This window comes from Leptodactylus fuscus, chromosome 4, assembly GCF_031893055.1.
Source record: "Leptodactylus fuscus isolate aLepFus1 chromosome 4, aLepFus1.hap2, whole genome shotgun sequence".
In the NCBI taxonomy this organism is placed as follows: Eukaryota; Metazoa; Chordata; class Amphibia; order Anura; family Leptodactylidae; genus Leptodactylus; species Leptodactylus fuscus.
The window spans coordinates 197,768,860-197,788,217 of NC_134268.1; the positions used below are offsets into that span (position 1 = coordinate 197,768,860).

Genomic DNA, 19,358 nt, shown 5'->3' on the forward strand with positions numbered 1-19,358 from the left:
AGGGCGCATATTCAGGGTAGGGCGCATATATATGTGCGCGCATAAATATGTGCGTGCATATACAGGGTAGTGCGCATAAATATGTGTGCGCATAAATATGTGCGCGCATAAATATGTACGCGCATATACAGGGTAAAGCGCATAAATATGTGCGCGCATAAATATGTGCGCGCATATACAGGGTAGTGCGCATAAATATGTGCGCGCACAAATATGTGCGCGCATATACAGGGTAGGGCGCATATATGTGCGCGCATAAATATGTGCGCGGATAAATATATGCGCGCATATACAGGGTAGGGCACATAAATATGTGCGCGCATAAATATGTGCGCTCATATACAGGGTAGGGCACATAAATATGTGCGCGCATATACAGGGTAGGGCGCATAAATATGTGCATGCATAAATATGTGCACGCATAAATATATATGTGCGCGCGTACAGGTTAGGGCGCATATATATATGTGCGCGCATAAATATGTGTGCGCGTATTCAGGGTAGGGCGCATATATATGTGCGCGCATAAATATGTGCGCGCATATATATGTGCGCGCATAAATATGTGCGCGCATAAATATGTGCGCGCATAAATATGTGCGCACATATACAGGGTAAAGCGCATAAATATGTGCGCGCATATACAGGGTAAGGCGCATAAATATGTGCGCGCATATACAGGGTAAGGAGCATAAATATGTGCGCGCATATACAGGGTACTGCGCATAAATATGTGCGCGCATAAATATGTGCGCGCATAAATATGTGCACACATGTACAGGGTAGGGCGCATATACAGGGTAGGGCGCATATATATGTGCGCGCATAAATATAAATGTGCGCGCATACAGGGTAGGGCGCATATATATGTGCGTGCATAAATATGTGTGCGCGTATACAGGGTAGGGCGCATATTCAGGGTAGGGCGCATATATATGTGCGCGCATAAATATGTGCGCGCATATACAGGGTAGTACGCATAAATATGTGCGCGCATAAATATGTGCGTGCATATACAGGGTAGTGCGCATAAATATGTGCGCGCATAAATATGTATGCGCATAAATATGTACGCGCATATACAGGGTAAAGCGCATAAATATGTGCGCGCATAAATATGTGCGCGCATATACAGGGTAGTGCGCATAAATATGTGCGCGCATAAATATGTGCGCGCATATACAGAGTAGGGCGCATAAATATGTGCGCGCATACAGGTTAGGGCGCATAAATATGTGCGCGCATAAATATGTGTGCGCGTATTCAGAGTAGGGCACATATTCAGGGTAGGGCGCATATATATGTGCGCGCATAAATATGTGTACGCATAAATATGTGCGCGTATAAATATGTACGCACATAAATATGTACGCACATATACAGGGTAAAGCGCATAAATATGTGCGCGCATAAATATGTGCGCGCATATACAGGGTAAGGCGCATAAATATGTGCGCGCATATACAGGGTAGTGCGCATAAATATGTGCGCGCATAAATATGCATGCGCATATACAGGGTAGGGCGCATAAATATGTGCGCGCATAATTATGTGCGTGCATATACAGGGTAGGGCGCATAAATATGTGCGCTCATATACAGGGTAGGGCACATAAATATGTGCGCGCATAAATGTGTGCGCGCATATACAGGGTAGGGTGCATAAATATGTGCATGCATAAATATGTGCATGCATAAATATATATGTGCGCGCGTACAGGTTAGGGCGCATATATATATGTGCGCGCATAAACATGTGTGCGCGTATTCAGGGTAGGGCGCATATTCAGGGTAGGGCGCATATATATGTGCGCGCATAAATATGTGCGCGCATAAATATGTGGGCGCATAAATATGTGGGCGCATAAATATGTGGGCGCATAAATATGTGCGCGCATAAATATGTGCGCGCATATACAGGGTAAAGCGCATAAATATGTGTGCGCATAAATATGTGCACGCATATACAGGGTAGTGCGCATAAATATGTGCGCGCATAAATATGTGCACACATGTACAGGGTAGGGCGCATATACAGGGTAGGGCGCATATATATGTGCGCGCATAAATATAAATGTGCGCGCATACAGGGTAGGGCGCATATATATGTGCACGCATAAATATGTGTGCGCGTATACAGGGTAGGGCACATATTCAGGGTAGGGCGCATATATATGTGCGCGCATAAATATGTGCGCGCATAAATATGTGCGCGCATAAATATGTGCGCGCATAAATATGTGCGCGCATATACAGGGTAGTGCGCATAAATATGTTCGCGCATAAATATGTGCGCGCATAAATATATGCGCGCCTATACAGGGTAGGGCGCATAAATATGTGCGCGCAAAAATATGTGCGCGCATATACAGCGTAGGGCGCATAAATATGTGCGCGCATAAATATGTGCGCGCATAAATATGTGCGCGCATAAATATGTGCGCGCATATACAGGGTAGGGCGCATATACAGGGTAGGGCGCATATACAGGGTAGGGCGCATATATATGTGTGCGCATAAATATGCGCATCTTTATACGCATACTAGAGGGAGGACCCGGCTTCGCACGGGTATATTACATGTTATGTAATTGTCCAGTTTTGCACTGGTGTATTTTGTATGTGGTTTCTGTGTATGTCCATAAGTATCATGTGATTATGTGTATCTCATTTTGGATATCAGTGAAAAACCTGTGATCAGTTGTTATGGATACCTGGAGTAAAGCTGTATCTAATCCTTCCCCATGCAGTACAGTGTTTAGCCGCAAGTATCTAATCCTTGTTGGTGTGGTACTATGTGCAGATGTGTGTATCTAATCCTCCCCCGTGTGGCATTGTGTGAAGAGGCACGTATCTAATCCTCCGGTAAATGAAACTGTGTGCAGACATGCATATCTAATCTTAAGGCATGTGGTACTATGTGCAGACGCGTGTATCTAATCCTCTGGCGTGTGGTACTGTGTGCAGACAGGTGTATCTAATCCCTGGTGTGAGGTACTGTGTGCAGATACGCGTATCTAATCCTCCCCCGTGGGGTACTGTGTGCTGAGACGCGTATCTAATTATCTGGCATGTGGTACTGTGTGCAGATGCATGTATCAAATCCTCCAAAGTGTGGTACTGTGTTCAGACACATGTATCTAATCCTCCCCTGTGTGGTATTGTGTGAAGAGGCGCGGATCTAATCCTTCGGCGTGTGGAACTGTGTGCAGACGCGTGTATGTAATCCTATGGCGTGTACAACTGTGTGCAGACGCGCGTATCTAATCCTCTGCAGTGTGGAACTGTATGTAGACGCGTGATCTAATCCTACGGCATGTAGTACTCTGTGCAGACGTGTGTATCTAATCCTATGGCGTGTACAACTGTGTGAAGACACGTGTATCTAATCCTCCCCTGTGTGGTATTGTGTGAAGAGGCACGTATCTAATCCTATGGCGTGTGGAACTGTGTGTAGACGCGCGTATCCAATCCCCCGGCTTGTGGTACTGTGTGCAGACGTGCGTATCTAATCCTATGGCATGTGGTACTGTGTGTAGACGCACGTATCTAATCCTCCCCCGTGTGGTACTGTGTGCAGACGCGCGTATCTAATCCTCCCCCGTGTGATACTGTGTGCGGAAATGCGTATCTAATTTTCTGGCTTGTGGTACAGTGTGCAGAGGCATGTATCTAATCCTCCAAAGTGTGGTACTGTGTGCACACACACGTATCTAATCCTCCCTTGTGTGCTATTGTGTGAAGAGGCGCGTATCTAATCCTTCGGCGTGTGGAACTATGTGTAGACGTGCATATCTAATCCTACAGCATGTGGTACTGTGTGCAGACGCGTGTATCTAATCCTCCCCTGTGTGGTATTGTGTGAAGAGGCGTGTATCTAATCCTAAGGTGTGTGGAACTGTGTGTAGACGCGCGTATCTAATCCTACAGCATGTGTTACTGTGTGCAGATGCGCGTATCTAATCCTATGGCATGTGGTACTGTGTGTAGACGCGCGTATCTAATCCTCCCCCGTGTGATACTGTGTGCTGAGACGCGTATCTAATTCTCTGGCTTGTGGTACTGTGTGCAGAGGCATGCATCTAATCCTCCAAAGTATGGTACTGTGTTCACACAGACGTATCTAATCCTCCCCTGTGTGGTATTGTGTGAAGAGGCGCGTATCTAATCCTTCGGCGTGTGGAACTATGTGTAGACACACGTATCTAATCCTACTGCATGTGGTACTGTGTGCAGACGCGTGTATCTAATCCTATGGCGTGTACAACTGTGTGCAGACGCGCGTATCTAATCCTCTGGAGTGTGGAACTGTGTGTAGATGCGTGTATCTAATCCTACGGCATGTGGTACTCTGTGCAGACGTGTATATCTAATCCTATGGCGTGTACAAATGTGTGCAGATGCGCGTATCTAATCCTACGGCAAGTGGTACTGTGTGTAGACGCGCGTATCTAATCCTACAGCATGTGGTACTGTGTGTAGACGCGCGTATCTAATCCTACAGCATGTGGTACTGTGTGCAGACGCGTGTATCTAATCCTATGGCATGTACAACTGTGTGAAGACACGTGTATCTAATCCTCCCCTATGTGGTATTGTGTGAAGAGGCGTGTGGAACTGTGTGTAGACGCGCGTATTCAATCCCCCGGCATGTGGTACTGTGTGCAGATGTGTGTATCTAACCCTATGGCATGTGGTACTGTGTGTAGACGCGCGTATCTAATCCTCCCCCGTGTGGTACTGTGTGCAGACGCGCGTATCTAATTCTCCCCTGTGTGATACTGTGTGCTGAGACGTGTATCTAATTCTCTGGCTTGTGGTACTGTGTGCAGAGGCATGTATGTAATCCTCCAAAGTGTGGTACTGTGTGCACACACACACGTATCTAATCCTCCCTTGTGTGGTATTGTGTGAAGAGGCGCGTATCTAATCCTTCGGCGTGTGGAACTATGTGTAGACGCGTGTATCTAATCTTACTGCATGTGGTACTGTGTGCAGACACGTGTATCTAATCCTATGGCGTGTACAACTGTGTGCAGATGCGCATATCTAATCCTCTGGAGTGTGGAACTATGTGTAGACGTGTGTATCTAATCCTACGGCATGTGGTACTCTGTGCAGACGCGTGTATCTAATCCTATGGCGTGTACAAATGTGTGCAGACGCGCGTATCTAATCCTCTGGAGTGTGGAACTGTGTGTAGACGCCTGTATCTAATCCTTCGGCATGTGGAACCGTGTGCAGATGCACGTATCAAATTCTTCAGTGTGTGGAATTGTGTACAGAAGTGCGTATTTAATCCCCTGGTTTGTGGGACAGTGTGCAGACGTGTGTATCTAATCCTCTGGCGTGTGATAGTGTGTGCTGATCTGTGTATCTAATCCTCTGATGCGTGTATCTCAGTTTGGATATCAGTGTTGTATTGTGCATGTGGAGTGACCATGTGTATTGCAGTTGGAATATGAGTGAAAGTCTTGCAGGTTTGTATTGGCTAAGGGGGAGGGCACTGTGTTTGGAATGCTGTATCTCAGCAACGGTACGTCTGAGCGAGTTGGAGTCTCGTCTTAAACCTTCCCGGATATCTGAAATATCTCTGTACCAAATTTGGTGAAGATCGGTCCAGTTGTTTGGTTCGCATTAGAGAACAGACAGACAGACAAGAATTCATTTTTATAAGATAGAGAGAAGAGATACACTTCTAGGTTTCAGGTTTTTAAAGGGGTTGTCCCATAATAAGGATCCTATCTATACTGCTTGTTAATGTGGATTTAAGACTTTTTCTAAATACATTGCTTCAGCAAAACTGTTTTGATTGTCCACTATCTTAACTTATTCACTTCATTGTTGACACTGCGTTTCTATGGCCCTTGGGATTATCTGCTCAAATGTCAAGTGATGTAGCTCCCTGATCTCAGAGGGAAGGGAGGAGGGGCTAAGTGTACGGGAGCGAGCCTGTGACTGTAGCTGTTCCTGTGTCTGCACCACACATGTGACCTAGCTTCCTGCTCTCAGATAAAGGAGGAGGAAAGGAGTGCTGCTTTCTTATATAAAACTGTCTAAATCCTAGTGGGCTAAAGGACCTGGTCCCTTAGCCCACTAGGATTTAGCCAACTCTATATAGAACAAGCTAAATCCAAGTGTTATAGGACCTTTGATGACATCACAGGCCCTTCAGTCGTCCCATAGGATCACGCTATGTGGTGGGCGGAGCTACACATTAATTTGGGGCGGAGCTAATCTGGAGGTAGTCAGACAGTATGGCTTTGCATATGAAACCCCACCCACCACTTGACGTCGAAAACCAGGAAGAAAGAAGTCTTTGCAGCAGTGAAGACTGGTGAGCAAGGGACATGGGAATACCCCTTTAAAGATAAGTTGACATGGCAGAAAATGAAGAGGAATTCTTCCAGCAGTTTTCTCCCAGCAGGCTACCCGGTTATTTTTTCAGCATCCTGTTGCGATCGCATAATCTTGGTGGAATCAGCCACAGATTTGGTTCGAAATCCACCCCCAAATCCACAACAAATTTCTGGATGTGAAACATTCCCTACATCCGAGCTGCCTAAGGAACAGCTACCAGAAAAAATGTCACCTGATATGAAACTAGCAGGGCAAATGAGGGGCTTAAAGGGATTCTACCATTAAAAAACTATTTTTTCTAGGTAACACGTCGGAATAGCCTTTAGAAAGGCTATTCGTCTCCTACCTTTGGAAGTGCTCTCCGCCTGTGCAGTACGCTCTGTTCGGCGAAGACTTTGAGGAATGTACTGCGCATGCGCGAAATTGCGGTGTTGGCACTATGGCTGCGGGCATGCGCAGTACGTTCGGCAAAGTTCACCGAACAGAGCGAACTGCGCAGGCTTCCGACATCAAGATGAAGAAGGAAGGGGAGGATACAGAAGAACATAGAGGCGGCGCTGCAGTCGGTTTTCAAGTAGCAATGGGGACGCCCCCATTGCTGCGAGAGAACTAATTAGCATACTGGTACAAACCGGTATTTCGAACGAACGGCACAGCGGAGAGCACTTCCAAAAGTAGGAAAAGAATAGCCTTTTTAAAGGCTATTCCGTCATGTTACCTAGAAAAAATAGTTTTTTAATGGTAGAATCCCTTTAAAAAGTCACAACACTAAATACACAAACTTTTATCCAATCCATAAATGACTTGTGCGAACACTGTGAATTCTTTACTTTTTGATTTACTTACGTGGTTTATGTAAAGGCTCTTCCGCTTTTCTCTCACTGTCAAGACAAAAATAGGAAAATTACCTAAAGTACCAGTGAGCTGTATCGTATAATATGTGTGTCACACTAGTGCTGGGCAATATATCGAAAAATAACCAAAAACGAACATCAAACAGGATAATCGACGTGATTTTCATGCCTGAATCTGAACTGCAGTTATTATATCAGTCAAACTACACGAAGACAGCAGGGAGTTGTACCGGAGCCCAGGAGAGGTGAGTACCACTGTTTTTTTAGGTTTGATCATCTCCCCATGGCTTTCGATCATTATACTCTGGGGTCTGCATTGCAGTTCCACTTCGGCGATGTTTCGTCTGAACAAAACCGCCAGGTGAACGTTGCAAGATGAATCTCACAAAGGTTGCCCAACACATACTCATACTATAAAAGAGGCATGGCCTAAATAATTGCCATACATCATAAGAGGTAAAAAGCACAATTATTTGCGATTTTGATTTGCCCAGTCTTCTGCCACATACAAGTAAAAATACAAACAGATCAGCCCCCCCCCCCCAAAAAAAAAAAAAAAAAAAATATCACTGCTTAAAATGTAAGGAATCTATAGTGTAGTTTAAGGGAACAAACTAAAGAAAAGTGCACCTGTCTTACTATTGTCTTTATTTCTTATCTGAGAGATTTTGGTCCATACTTGGTAAACAAGCAGGAGAGTTTACAATGAAGTCTATAGAAAGAGGAGGAAGAGAAGAAAAAGAGAGACAGATATGAGGCAGTCTACAACATTAAATGAGTCATTTCTGTCACGAGAGTAATTCATGATAATCTAGCTATGTTGTAAAAGAAAATGGTGTCTCTGTAGTGCAGATATCTCTCTGCTTTGAAGAGCTCACCTCTTCCGCCCCTTCACCTTTCCATAGACATCTATTGTAAAGATTTAATCCATGGTAAAAAGGCAAATACATGACGAAACAGGCTTATCCTTATAATCACAGGTATATAGCATAGTGCAATGAATGAAGAGGCTGCAGCGATCACCTGCACTCTGTAGCCCCTTTAAACAGCTGATCAGCAGATGAGCCAAGTCTCCGATTATTATTATTCTTAGGCTTGAAAATTAATTCAACCTGGAAAACTAGAAAATATTACGGGAATATGGCATTATGGTTGGGATCGCTGAGCTAAGCGAGTCAGTCCTTCTCTGTATGATTCAAGATGGAGTCCTCATTCCAACTTCTGCTTATGGGGCATCTTGTACTAAACATGCAGGACCCCCTTAACGCTATTCAAGCCACGGAAAACAAAGTAAAGCTACATACCATCTGTTTGGGATTTGCTGAGGAATATTGTGCTTGCCCGTGGATGATCCGAGGGGTTAAATTCCATGTTCATATCTAGAAGAGAAATATTCCGTTATTATATGCTCGTGGCAGATCCAGCCCAGCGATGTAAACATTGTTTATCCTAGCAGACAAGCAATTTGCAGAAGAGCAAACAATTTGCCATACACAGACAAAAGCAATTCATACACTATAAGAAATCGCTTCTGCATAATAAATGCAATTTATGAAGTGAACATGTGGAAAAGATGCGCTGGGAGATGAAGAAATCGCACCCCAGATGCGGTTTACAAAAGAAAATGATCTGTCTCAAAGTGATTTTCATTTTATTTCCAGAACAAAAGAAATTTTCAACTGAACTTGGTAAAGTGAATGCCAAATAGACAACCAGTTCACACTAAACTATTAAGTGAAAGTAAAAGTGCTCACATGTTATAGGAGCACATGGTGTCCTACTGCAAACAGAGGAGACCTTGATGTATGTGGGTTTTAGACTTAACTCACACATACACTTTTGGTGCATGCTATCCCTCCCAACTGGATCCACTCCTGGCACTGGATCAATAACAGCCTAGGAGATTCCACCTCTAAAAGGGGTTTGCCAGGATCAGGATACTGATAACTTTTCTTAAATGGTCACTAACTTTTCACACAACTTTGTCTCATTTAGTAGAGCAGGTGATTTTGGACCTAAATGTAATGCACTTTATTTAAAAAGGTTGTTTTTTTCTGCCTCAAAACTTCTCTATAAGTTGATGCCACTAGGTGTTTCTTCTAGCTGTTCACTCCCTGTTACTAGGGAAGTTCTGCATTTAGTAACTTCAACATCAAGTTGAGTTTACATCGAGTGGAAAAGCAGGGCCTGTCCTCTCTTTACAGTGAATAGAATGAAGAGGGGCTGGTTCTCCTCGCAGCCTCTATAGGTCTGCACTTCTCTTTACCTGCCTGTGTAATGTGGGCACTGGGAGCATTCTGCAGCATCTACAATATAAGGTTAGTATACTATGTACTTGTATCTACTAAGGAGTATCTGTTTGTGTTATTGTTGATGAAATATTAGTCGTATTCTGACTTGCCCAGCAAGAGCCTGCAGATATTTCAACATTTGAGGAAAACTCAGGTACTCTTTAAGATAAAAGGAATGAAGAGCGAAGTGCAGCAAAAGGATCCGTTATCCTAAAAAACGTATTTATTGGATATTCTTAAAAACATCAGGATGGTTAAACAAAGATGGTAATAATTCCCATAAGGATACAGAAATGCTCCTGGCTGACGCGTTTCGAAAGACAATCTTTCTTAGTTGTAGGCTATGATAGTGACAGAGCTTATCTTTGTGAACGGAACCTTCAAACCAGGTACTGTGCCACCCGTGGTTGTTAACAGAGCAAGAGTCTGGCAGCCAGGCTCCTGTATAGTCAGGGAACAGTTTTTGTTATAGTTAGTTCTCAGCCGAGAAGGCTTTTGTTTTGTTTGCTTATGCCTTTGCAAAGACAGTTTATGCACTACAAGTGAAAATAAACGCTGAACTTGTGTGCAACCCAGTCTCTGTGTCCCTTGTTTCCTGCACTGCTACCAAGCATCTACCTGAGCGATTCCCCACAATGTGTTTCATCAGTGAAATTAAGAAACTAAACCAAAAATCCTGCATGCATTTTTTCCCAATGCAGTTTTGATGCATTCTGCCCATCTGTATATGAATGCATCCTTAAGATGGGCATACAGCTTGAATAGGTAGCAATTAGCTAACAGCCATTCCTCTTGATCGCTGAAAACACTTGCACACTCAACTTAAAGGGGTTGTCCCACGTCGCATACTCACCCGTCTTCGTTTCTGTGAATTCTTCTGTCTTCCGGCTTTGTCTCGTCATTGGTGGGCGGGGTTACATATGCAAAGCCAAGCGGCGAGATGCCGCCGGCCCTGCGTGCGCCCTCATAGACAAGTCTAGCCTTCACAATGCGAATACAGACCCAACAGGGTGTCAGGTCTGTATTCGCATTGTGAAGGCTAGACTGGTGTATGAGCGTGCACGCAGTGCCGGCGGCATCTCGCCCCTTGGCTTTGCATATGTGACCCCGGAGCGGAATAACAGCATCGCTTCTGCTGCTGCTGGCTTCATGCAGGGCAGAAGCATAGTGATGTTGCTGGCTTCACCTGTGCCGGCGTCTAACCCTGTGCCCGGCATCTGCCTCTCTATTACAGCGGATGCTGGGGAGTGTTAGACGCCGGCACAGGTGAAGCCAGCAACATCGCTATGTGCCTGCCCTGCATGAAGTCAGCAGCGGCAGAAGCGATGCTGTTATTCCGCTCCTCCGCCCCCCGCCCCGGAATAGCAGCATCGCTTCTGCCGCTGCTGGCTTCATGCAGGGCAGAAGCATAGAGATGTTGCTGACTTCACTTGTGCTGGTGTCTAACCCTGTATTGGCGGCCCCTTCCCCCAAAGGGTAAACTACCCCCCCTCCCACCAGGCTCGCTCCCGTGCACTTAGCCCCTCCTCCCTCCCCCTGAGAGCAGCAGATACATCACTTGACTCAGGAGCAGCTAGGTCAGGGCTGTGGCCACAAAAAAATGAATAAAGTGATATAGTGGACAAACAAAGCAGTTTTGCTGAAGCAGTGTATTTAGGAAAAGTCTTACATTCACATTATCAAGCATTATAGATAGGATCCTTGTGACGGGACAACCCCTTTAAAATCAGAGCTATGGAGTCAACCAGTGGAGGTTGCGCCTCATATATGACAAGGCACACGCTATGTCTCTGGAGGGAAATCTATGCTGGTTGATTCTTCTCACGGCCTATATACACACACACACACACACACACACACACACACACATCAGCAAACTGCTGCTCTGTGCAAAGGACTAAAGATTCTGCAAATCATACAGCATACAATGTAAGAAAAGTTTTGCACTTTATTTCTGGTTGCTTGGGTGATTATTATTACAGGGTGGGATATTATTCACAAGACAGCAGCCGCTTTACAGAATGTGCCCAAGTATGAAGGCTTATACAGTCACAGAACAGACTGCCCTGCACATATTTCAACTTTCCATGAACACTCAGGTACTCTTTAGACATACCCAACAGCTGCAAAAAGTAAATATCAATGAAGTCTGCATTAGGAAGGACACCTTATAAGGGATATGTCTCCTTCCATTTGACTAAGTTTCCTCCAATCTCGGGTTACACAAGAGGAACATACAAGCTATGTAATCCAGTTAACTCAATTTTCTCACAGGGTCCAATGACTCCCACAGCCATGCCATTCCTGCCGAATAAACATTCACTACCTGTTTCCTCTCCTACCAAAGGGAGGGAAATCTCTCTTTAATCAACCTAAAACAGGCCGGTCAATTACCAATGACATCGCTGCAAAAATATTCCGGCACAATGAGAGATAAGAATCTCAGCAAAGCAATAAATCCCAATAATTCTCAACATTCCAGCCAAATATTGAGTCACTGCAAAATGGAGACCTTGAGATGTTTTCTTAATTTTTTAATCAGAAAATCTGGTTTTCTGTATAGGAAGCAGAGGTCTTATCTGACTCACTGGATCTCAGTAACAATACAAAAAAAAATTTCTTCTGTGTTATTAGCCTGTGGCTTCACTGAAGGTGAATACAACAATACCCACTGCTAAGAACCCAAAAGTACATGAGCACTGGGGGTCCATGTCACCCTAATTGAATGAGGTGTAGACTGAACATGGGTGCTGCCACTCCATTCAACATTATGGAACTGATGGAAATAGCCAAGCACTTTACTCAGATTCAGCAGTCCCATAGAGATCAATGAAGGGAGCGGTCCATGTGCTTGACCACCATTCCATTCAGATGGGAGGTCATGGTTCAGGGAAGGTGTCAGTGGCCACCACATGGAGGAGTGGGGGTCCTGTATGTCATATGGGAAGAAAAAAAAAAAAATAGTCCTAACTAGATATCCCCTCTAAGCCAACAACAACATTGTATCAAAGTCCAACCATACATCTCCTTCATATCTTTTCGCTGCCCAATTTCAATCTCCTTCTGGTCTATTTTTATGCCAAGACTCTAAAGTGCTGATAAACACATTCATTTGTGCAAGATAATTATGCAGCCGGCTAAAAGATACAAGGAGAAAAAAACAGTAAAAACAATAACCACTCAACGGCTTCAGAAAAACAAAAGACACAGAGCCAAAAAATAGCAAATACATTAACTACCGCCATTACTGGAGAAGAAGACTGCAGATGAAATTACTATACGAGACCGTATGATGAATCCTAAATCGAGTCACTTTCACTGATGACGACATGTTTTTTTATGCAGATGCAGGCATGTGAGGAAGCATGGTTGTCACACAGTCTTAAAAGGGAATACAAGCCAGTTAGGGGACTGTGTGTTATTAGGGAGAGGCGGTATTGGGACGTATTAGACTAGGTTTGTCTTGCTAAGGATGCAAGCAGCGCTTTTCTCTCCGCATTTTTTGCCTTTTTTGGACGGAAACCCGGTGGACCCCATTATAGTCTATAATGGGGTCCACCCTATTAACTGTTAACCGCAAGTTTAGCGCTTTTTTAAGCGGATTAGGTTTCCGTTCGGGGGCTCCGCTTGGTGGAAACCCAAACACAGGGTTGCTCTGTGCAGGGAGTGTAAGTAGATAAACTGTGACTTCATCTATTGCCAGTGTTGGATGTAATGATAGGTCAGTGGAGACCCCATATAAAGTTGTCAAGTGTCACTCAAAGATTAGGCTTAACGGCCAAAGTGAAAATTTCAGAATTTTCATTAAAAATTTTTTCAAAATATAGATATTGCCATAGAATAAAAAAAAAAAATCTTAAAAATAGGTTTCACATAAAAACTTGGTTTGAATAAAAAATAGGTCACTTGCTCGTGACACATTCCCTTTAAAGAGTCCCCATTTAACGCCTTCCCGCTCTCCACTGTAATATTGCGTTGTGCTGATCATATAGATAGCACTCATTGCTACAAAACTTCCTTACATGGCGGATTAACCCCCTAGATGTCGTAATCAATAGCAATCACAGCATCCAGGGGGTCCAGGGGCAAGATTACTTTCCCCAAAAAATAACAATGAAAATTGATCAGAAAGGTCAAACATAGCAAACACTGGTACCAATAGAAAGTACAGCTTGTCCCACAAAGAGCCCTGACATATCTCCATGAACAGTACAGTTGAAAAGTTATAGGTGATCCCAGGAAAATCGTTCATTTTCAAAAAGTGACGTATTATTTGTAAAAGTGGTAAAACCTAATAAGACCAATATAAATTTGGTATCGCCGTAACCGTAATGACCCACCGGGCAAAGCTGCCATGTCATTTTTAATGCAGAATGAACGCTGTTAAAACAAAATGCAAAAAATTATTATAGAATTGTGATTTATTTCACATGGACCCCAAAAACATAAAAGCTAACCAAATTATATGTACCCCAAAATGTTGCCAAATAAAAGTACAACTTGTCACACAAAGAATAAGCCCTGACATAGCAATGCAGACAGAAAAAAAAAAAAAAGTTATGAATCATGGAAGACTGGGAGCGAAAATATGAAAAAAGTCGCCGAGCATTAACGTACAAACTACCCTGCGTCCTTAAGGGGTTAAGGTGTATGGATAACCATTTACTTGTATTTGCTTTATGGAACAAACTCAAAAATTTTTCATTCACTGGTGTCAAATATAATAAAATATTAACTTTGTAGCCAAGGTAACAGTGACAATAAACCCACGCATGGAAATGAATATGCTGTAACATAATGATATACAATATACAAGCGTGTCCATCACTAGCACAGATCACTCTGCTGCCACTGTCAAACCTGAATCTCTAACACCTTGACAAAGACAAGATAAAATACGCCACTGCGTTTTGTGCAATTCGCTTCCTGTATATACGTCCACTAGTCGCATCACTCCCCGTACTAGCATGATATATCTGAACATGGAGGAGGACTTCATAGCAACTGCTGTTATATCAGGGATCATGTACTATAGCCCACAGAAATGATGACAAGTGCCAAGACGAAAAACTTTTTATGCTCCGATCCGGAGCATTCTGTCTTCCTTTTATATTTTAGGGGCCTAAACAACCAGAATGTCCTTATGCTGTTGGGGATTAAAGTCCCTCAGTCAATTTTAGATTTTGATATTTTATAATTTAGTGAAAGCGAGTCCTGGACTCCTCTCTGGTGGCTGTGACACATGCACATTGAGTCGTTTAAAGGAGTTAGCCAGCTTCCAAAAATTGTCTCCAAATACATCCACAACAGTGCCTAGTCCTCACTGTTCCCTTGTGCACCCTTTGCTTGGCTTTATTTTACTTGCTGCTCCTTGTATCACTGTTACTTACATGTAGTGAATCTGTGAACAAATTACATTTCCCAAGAGTCTCCAGCCTGCTCTGACAATCTGTATACCCCTCCCTTCTCCCCTGCAATGAAATCGCAGGAAATAAATCACTCCCACTTTCAAGGTCATGTGCAGATGTGACGTTTTCTTTTGCTGGCTGCACTGCTAACAAGGAAGGGTAGTGAGCTTCCTAACAAAACATCACAGCTGAGGTCATTGACCTAAAGAGAAGTCAGATACATTTTGCTGAATTTAAGCAGTAGATATGTTTAGACGCGGATAACCCCTTTTACACCAAAGACAGTACAACTCCCGTTACTGAGAGGACCCCTTGCATTTTCTCAACCATAAACCACATTTACCCTGGGCTACGTCAAGGACTAGGCACACAAACACGCAACGTTTTGCAGTTTCTACTTTTCGGACAGCATGTTCCTCATACTTACTTCGCAGATTTTTCCTTTCTTTTCTACAGTACACAGTTGGGTAAAGCACAGATTGACCATTATCTTGGGAAACTGAGCTACATGATGAATTTGTCTGTCAATGGGGGTGCACATTAGGCACATAAAGACCACATGTAGCCTTCAGACATCAAGCTGAGCATCAAAGGTCTAATAGGAATCTGAGATATCCTAAAATCCATCTCCTGTTTCATCCGTTTCTCTGGCTTCTGATCTGTCTATAGCTAAATATGAACAGTTGAGTAAAGATGTGGGTCCTTCAAATTTAACCTATATCCCTGCGGCATTGATCCAGAGATCGATTGTTGATCCCCGCAAAACCTCCTATGAGGCGGAAGCCAATTATACATCACCATCTAGGTGTGGCTCCTGCACACACTATTATGCCCCATAGTGGCCCCTGCACACAGTATTATGCCCCATAGTGGCCCCTGCACACAGTATTATGTCCCATAGTGGCCCCTGCACACACAGTATTATGCCCCATAGTGGCCCCTGCACACACTATTATGCCCCATAGTGGCCCCTGTACACACAGTATTATGCCCCATAGTGGCCCCTGCACACACTATTATGCCCCATAGTGGCCCCTGCACACAGTATTATGCCCCATAGTGGCCCCTGCACACACTATTATACCCCATAGTGGCCCCTACACACAGTATTATGCCCCATAGTGGCCCCTGCACACACAGTATTATGCCCCATAGTGGCCCCTGCACACACTATTATGCCCCATAGTGGCCCCTGCACACACTATTATGCCCCATAGTGGCCCCTGCACACACAGTATTATGCCCCATAGTGGCCCCTGCACACACTATTATGCCCCATAGTGGCCCCTGCACACACTATTATGCCCCATAGTGGCCCCTGCACACAGTATTATGCCCCATAGTGGTCCCTGCACACACTATTATACCCCATAGTAATCCCTGCACACAGTATTATGTCCCATAGTGGCCCCTGCACACAGTATTATACCCCATAGCGGCCCCTGCACACAGTATTATATCCCATAGCGGCCCCTGCACACAGTATTATGTCCCATAGTGGCCCCTGCACACAGTATTATACCCCATAGCGGCCCCTGCACACAGTATTATACCCCATAGCGGCCCCTGCACACAGTATTATGTCCCATAGTGGCCCCTGCACACACTATTATGCCCCATAGTGGCCCCTGCACACACTATTATGCCCCATAGTGGCCCCTGCACACAGTATTATGCCCCATAGTGGCCCCTGCACACACTATTATGCCCCATAGTGGCCCCTGCACACACTATTATACTCCATAGTAACCCCTGCACACAGTATTATGCCCCATAGTGGCCCCTGCACACAGTATTATGTCCCATAGTGGCCCCTGCACACAGTATTATACCCCATAGCGGCCCCTGCACACAGTATTATACCCCATAGCGGCCCCTGCACACAGTATTATGTCCCACAGTGGCCCCTGCACACAGAATTATATTTATTCTTGAATGGAATAAATTATGTGCCAGAGACCTCCCATTCCATTAATACATGGATATGAATATATATATATATATATATATATATATATATATATATATATATATATATATATATATGAATATAGATATGTACAAGCCCAACCAGACGTCAGGTAGAGAGTCCAAGAAGATTATCAGATAACTTCCAAAGAAACTTCAGAAAGGGGGAGCCTACCATAGATATTCTATGTCCTACACATTCTTCAGGTTGGTCAATAATGTTACTTGTGTGGTCTTAGCCCAATAAAACACTATTAATCTAGCATACAATTTTGTGTGAAGAAAAGTCATTTACTTTACGCCCAAGAAGTTTAAACATTGTCACCGAGAATTTACCGTTCTGCAAACATTTATGTTTGGATGTACAACAGGGTTTATTATAAAACCTCTGCAAATGCTAACAAATCCTACAATTTACAGGTAATAAATCTGCCATTAGTGTTACCGCTATTAGCAATGTGGGTATTAGGTACACAGAGTACACTACATTGTTCTCTTTCATTGCTGCTCCTTGTTATTCGTCCTATGTATAGAAATACATTACAGGGGCTGTCCTGGAGGATGGGATTTGTTGCTGGAATTCTTTTCCTTATATCATCCAATGACTGCCATATGTTTTCACCACTATATAATGCCATACAGCGGGTGCACAGGTGTCAAAGATGCCTAGTCTTATGAGAGGTTTCCCAGATTTCAACACCTAAGCTCCACCACGAGCTGGGAGTTGCAGTTTTGCAACAGCTGGAGAGCCAAAGGTTCCCTACCCCTGCATTAAGAAAAAAAAATATATATTTTGAAAAAAAAATTAAATCACCCACTGATTCCTTAGATCACAAATAAAAATAATCAAAAAACAAATTCTCCATCTCTGCATCTGAAAATACCCAAAAATATAAATGTATTTATACAACATAACGGTAATAAACATAAAAAGTAGCTGAATTGCCATTTAGACTTCCCCCATTCTCCAAAATGGTAAAACTAAAAACTACATCTTGTGCTGGAAAAAAACAGACAATGCCATAAACAAGAAAAAGTAACAGGTTTCAGAATGTGGCGACTAAAATAATTTACAAAGCTTAGAATTTGTATAAAGGTATTCAAATATCACAAATCAGGCATCGTGCCAAATCAAAAAATGTATAGTTTTTAGTGAACGCCGTAAAAACAAAACCTTAAATTTGTTTTTTATTCAGGTGATGGTCTTAAGCGTTGTTATTATTATACAGATCATTTATTTCCATTACTGCAATCTTGGTGAAAAAAAAATGCTCCTCAAAACTGGAGTATTTTTACTTTTCCAGGAAAAAAAATGTAGTGCCGCCTTTGGCCTATCTTATAAATCTTCCTGGCCATGCTTCTTTTTGTGGATACGTTCCAAAATCTAGGTAGGTGCAAGAAGTGTGTAAAACATATAATACATATACATTTCCCAGAGTTGACTTGTATCGGTGTCTGGTGACGGCACGACTCCGGCTGCTGGGGTGCCTAGTAGTGGCCGCTGACACAGCTTAGTACATCTCACACTACGATATATCTGTATGTGGTCTGTGAGATGAATAATTCAGCACGTATTCCACCGCTCTCACCCCTTTCATCTATTTACTGGACTGGACAGAACGCTTCATTGTTTGACAATGCAGGTTTGATATCTGTCCAAACATATTGTTTGCAGCGGTGTGAGCTGCCTGCCGATGAAAGATTACGCCATTTGTTTATAATGCCCAAACGCTGCCCCTACAATGTGGCTGGCAGTAACATACACAGACTCCTCCGACAGCAGAATATTTAGCACATGAGTCTAGATAAATGAATATTCTATACATAGATATCAAGTATTGTATTCAGAACACCACATGTAAAAGAATCCGAAGGTGACGCGATCTATAGTCATACATCAGAATTTATGTCTAACATATTGAATACTTTATGGTCAATGATTAAGTAACATCGGCCCCTAGTTTAACCAATACAAAGTGGCCATATGAGAGAAGAACGGTCTGTCAAAAATGATCACATATGGGGCCAAATGCTTGTTCTCCGTGTATTGACTAATTTAGGATCTGGAAAGAGTTTATGCCAAATATTTTACAAAATGTTTGTGATCCTAAAGTCTCCAGTCGTGCTTCTATAACAGTGTGTGCCTGCCATGGATAATGCCGCCTCCTCCTAAGGCTACGTTCATACTACAGTTATTACAGCCCATTTTGATCATCCATCATAGGATGACAGCAACAGAAATGAACTGTAGCAGAGTACCAGACACAGACAAAGCCCCCTCCATCTCTGTGTTCCCAGAGACTCTAATGTAAACAATATGAGGGGTGAGTCTTCTATCATGTTTGTTCTGATGGAAGGGGCATGCAGGAGTTTTTCTTCAGTTACAAAGATAAAAAGCTTCTGTCATGTTTTTTTTTTACATTGGGAAGAATGTAGATGGACACCCAATGGAGGGGGCTCCATCTCCATCTGTCTTTTA

General features: G+C 43.4%; 1 protein-coding gene across 1 annotated transcript in view; it reads right to left on the reverse strand.

The window, feature by feature from the left end:
- CCNY (cyclin Y) overlaps window positions 1-19,358 on the reverse strand; it is a 121,348-nt gene that overhangs the window by 34,656 nt on the left and 67,334 nt on the right. The window contains exons 2-3 of the mRNA XM_075271626.1: window positions 8,517-8,591; window positions 7,205-7,239 (exon numbers count right to left, since the gene is read on the reverse strand). Coding sequence (XP_075127727.1) covers window positions 7,205-7,239; window positions 8,517-8,591 — 110 coding nt within the window. The remainder of the gene's footprint in view (window positions 1-7,204; window positions 7,240-8,516; window positions 8,592-19,358) is intronic.